General features: G+C 46.5%; 1 protein-coding gene across 1 annotated transcript; it reads left to right on the plus strand.

The window, feature by feature from the left end:
* The first annotated feature begins 509 nt into the window (after window positions 1-509).
* Window positions 510-1,514, plus strand: LOC149193166 (uncharacterized). The gene has a single exon (XM_089407230.1). The coding sequence runs from the start codon at window positions 510-512 to the stop codon at window positions 1,512-1,514; it is 1,005 nt and encodes a 334-aa protein (XP_089263356.1).
* Window positions 1,515-2,715: the final 1,201 nt, after the last annotated feature.

Below are 2,715 nucleotides of genomic sequence, written 5' to 3' on the forward strand. Positions count from 1 at the left end.
AAATCTGACCTCCCCCAGAATCCAGAGACCGGTATCGAAGACAGCGATCAAGTGCAAATCATGGAAGTAGAGCCAGAAAGTATTAATCTGACTGGCTTAGACATCCTGGAACTGGAGCTGGCCTGTAAAAAGAAAGCATATGATTCTATTCCAGAACTCCAACTAGCTAAGCTCGAAGAGGTCATTTCGAGAGCTTACCATCAGAACCAACTCGGGATACAACCAAGCAGCCAAGGGGAGGGAAGTCTGCGTCCAAAAGACACAAAAAAAAGAGGAAGAAAGACAGATCTGCAAAGAACGATAGAGATTGGGAAGATCCTGGTGGATTCAGGCAGATATGCTAAGTTGACACAGTACTTCAAGCCCTCTGTCAACAGTTGATCATGAAATTGATATCTTGGAATATAAGAGGGCTAAATAGCCCCGGAAAACTCAGAATGTTGAAAAATATGATTAAAAAGGAAAAGCCGCAAGTGTGCTTTCTCCAAGAGACTAAATGTAATAGTACTATGCCAGGCAGCATTCTTTCGAAAGCCTGGCCAGGGTGCAGGTCGGTGGCAGTAGACGCCTCTGGAGCCTCAGGAGGGCTGGCAATAGCGTGGAACACCCAAGCGGTATCCCTTTCGGACTTTCATGCAGCGCACTACCTTATTCAGGCGACCTTTCATATCTTGGGCACCAATATCTATGGCAATCTGTCGAATGTTTACTTCCCACAAGATACTGGAAGTAAGGTAGCGCTTCTTGACACGATAGAAGCACTCAGCAACAGCAGAAGGTACCCTCTCTGGATTGTTGCAGGGGATTTCAACATGATAACCAAGACAGAAGAGAAGACAGGAGGAAGAAGTAGATTGGAGCCTGAGGTCAATCGCTTCAAGGACTTCATCCAAGCAACTTCTCTTATAGACATGCCGTACTGTAACGGCACCTTTACATGGAGCAATCGTAGAGCTGGCAAACACCAAATCACCTCCAAGTTGGATCGCTTCCTCATCTCTGACAACGCAATCCACCTAGGGGGTGATTTCTCAGCTGCCATCCTGGCCCACTCTGGCTCGGATCATTGGCCAATAGCACTACAATGGCAAAGACCAGGCAACTTAATTAAAAGACCCTTCAGATTTGAAGGATTTTGGCTCACGCACCCCATGTTCAAAGAGTTTGTAAAGACAGTATGGACCTCGTTCACTCCACCAGAAGGAGCAAAAATGTATCAATTCCAGCAAAAGCTAAAATTCCTCAAAAGTCACCTAAAAAGGTGGAACAGGGAAACTTTTGGAAACATCTTCAAAGAGCAGCAAAATCTAACAAAGGACCTGGAGACCCTTCATCAAAAGATCATCACGGAAGGGCACACGGATGCCACCTTGGAACAAGAACGTCTCATTCACAATCAGCTGCAAAATAGGAGGAAACAAGAGGAAATCTACTGGAGGCAAAAGTCTAGGATCAGATGGTTGAAGGAGGGCGAGTGCAACACAAAATTCTTCCACAAATCAACAATTCAATGAAGGAACTCCTCAGTCATTTCCAACAGATTCATCAGGAGAAAAGGGAAGATAGGCGACAGGCCATCCGCCAAATTACCAACAACATTCCAAAAATCATAACGAAGGAACAAATGATCTCTTAATGCGCCCTATTCAACCCCAGGAGGTGGACGAAGCAATGAAGCAGCTAAAAGAAGGTAAAGCCCCAGGGCCAGACGGTTTTACCACCACGTTCTTTCACTCTTTTTGGGATATGCTTAAGGAGGAGGTTTGGCAGATCGTTGAAGAATCCAGGGCTATGCGCTGGCTTCTTCCCTCTCTCAATGCCACCTTCATTACTCTTATCCCCAAAGAAGAGGAATCCATCACCCCCAACAAATTTCGACCCATTGCTTTATGCAACTTCATCTATAAAGTTATAGCTAATCGCCTCAAACCTCTCATGCCTGGACTTATATCACCGGAACAGTCAGGATACATGGAAGGGCGAAGTATCATGGATGGCATTCTACTCTCTCACGAAATCATTCACTCCCTCAAGAACTCAAAACAAGCAGGTATGCTTCTCAAATTAGACCTTTCCAAAGCTTTTGATAAACTGAGTTGGAATTATATTCATCATATGCTAACAGCTTTTGGCTTCTGCCCTTCTTGGATCCGTTGGGTAATGAGCCTGATTACTTCCACTCATTTCTCTATTCTGGTCAATGGTATTCCCTCCCGTCCCTTCAATCCCTCCAGAGGTATCCGACAAGGGGACCCTCTTTCCCCCTTCCTCTTTGTGCTCATGGCTGAAGGACTGGGGAGGCTTATCAAGCACGCCCTTCACTCTCATCAGATCAAAGGCATCTCTGTTCATAACTCCCCGGCCTCCTCCCACCAGCAATTCGTAGATGATACTATGCTCTTTGGCTATCCCTCTGCCCAGGAAGCCCGCTGCCTGAAGTCCCTCCTCCAGATCTTCTCGGAAGCCTCTGGTATGCACATCAATTGCTCCAAATCTCAGGTCTTCTTTTTCCACACCCCGCCCGCTGTTAAGTCTGCTGTCTCTCCCATCTTAGGTTTCTCCTCGGCATCCCTTCCTTCCAAATACCTGGGCGCTGCTCTCTCAACCTCTGGAATCAAGCTCCCTGCGTGGCGATCCCTTCTCGAGAAGCTTGAAAATCGTCTCAATCTATGGACCTATAGATCTCTCAACCTAGCCAGTCGAGTCATCCTCATC

The sequence above is a fragment of the Pinus tabuliformis genome, chromosome 2_2 (genome assembly GCF_031772625.1).
Source record: "Pinus tabuliformis cultivar Carrire ecotype Pingquan chromosome 2_2, CPIR1, whole genome shotgun sequence".
NCBI lineage: Eukaryota > Viridiplantae > Streptophyta > Pinopsida > Pinales > Pinaceae > Pinus > Pinus tabuliformis.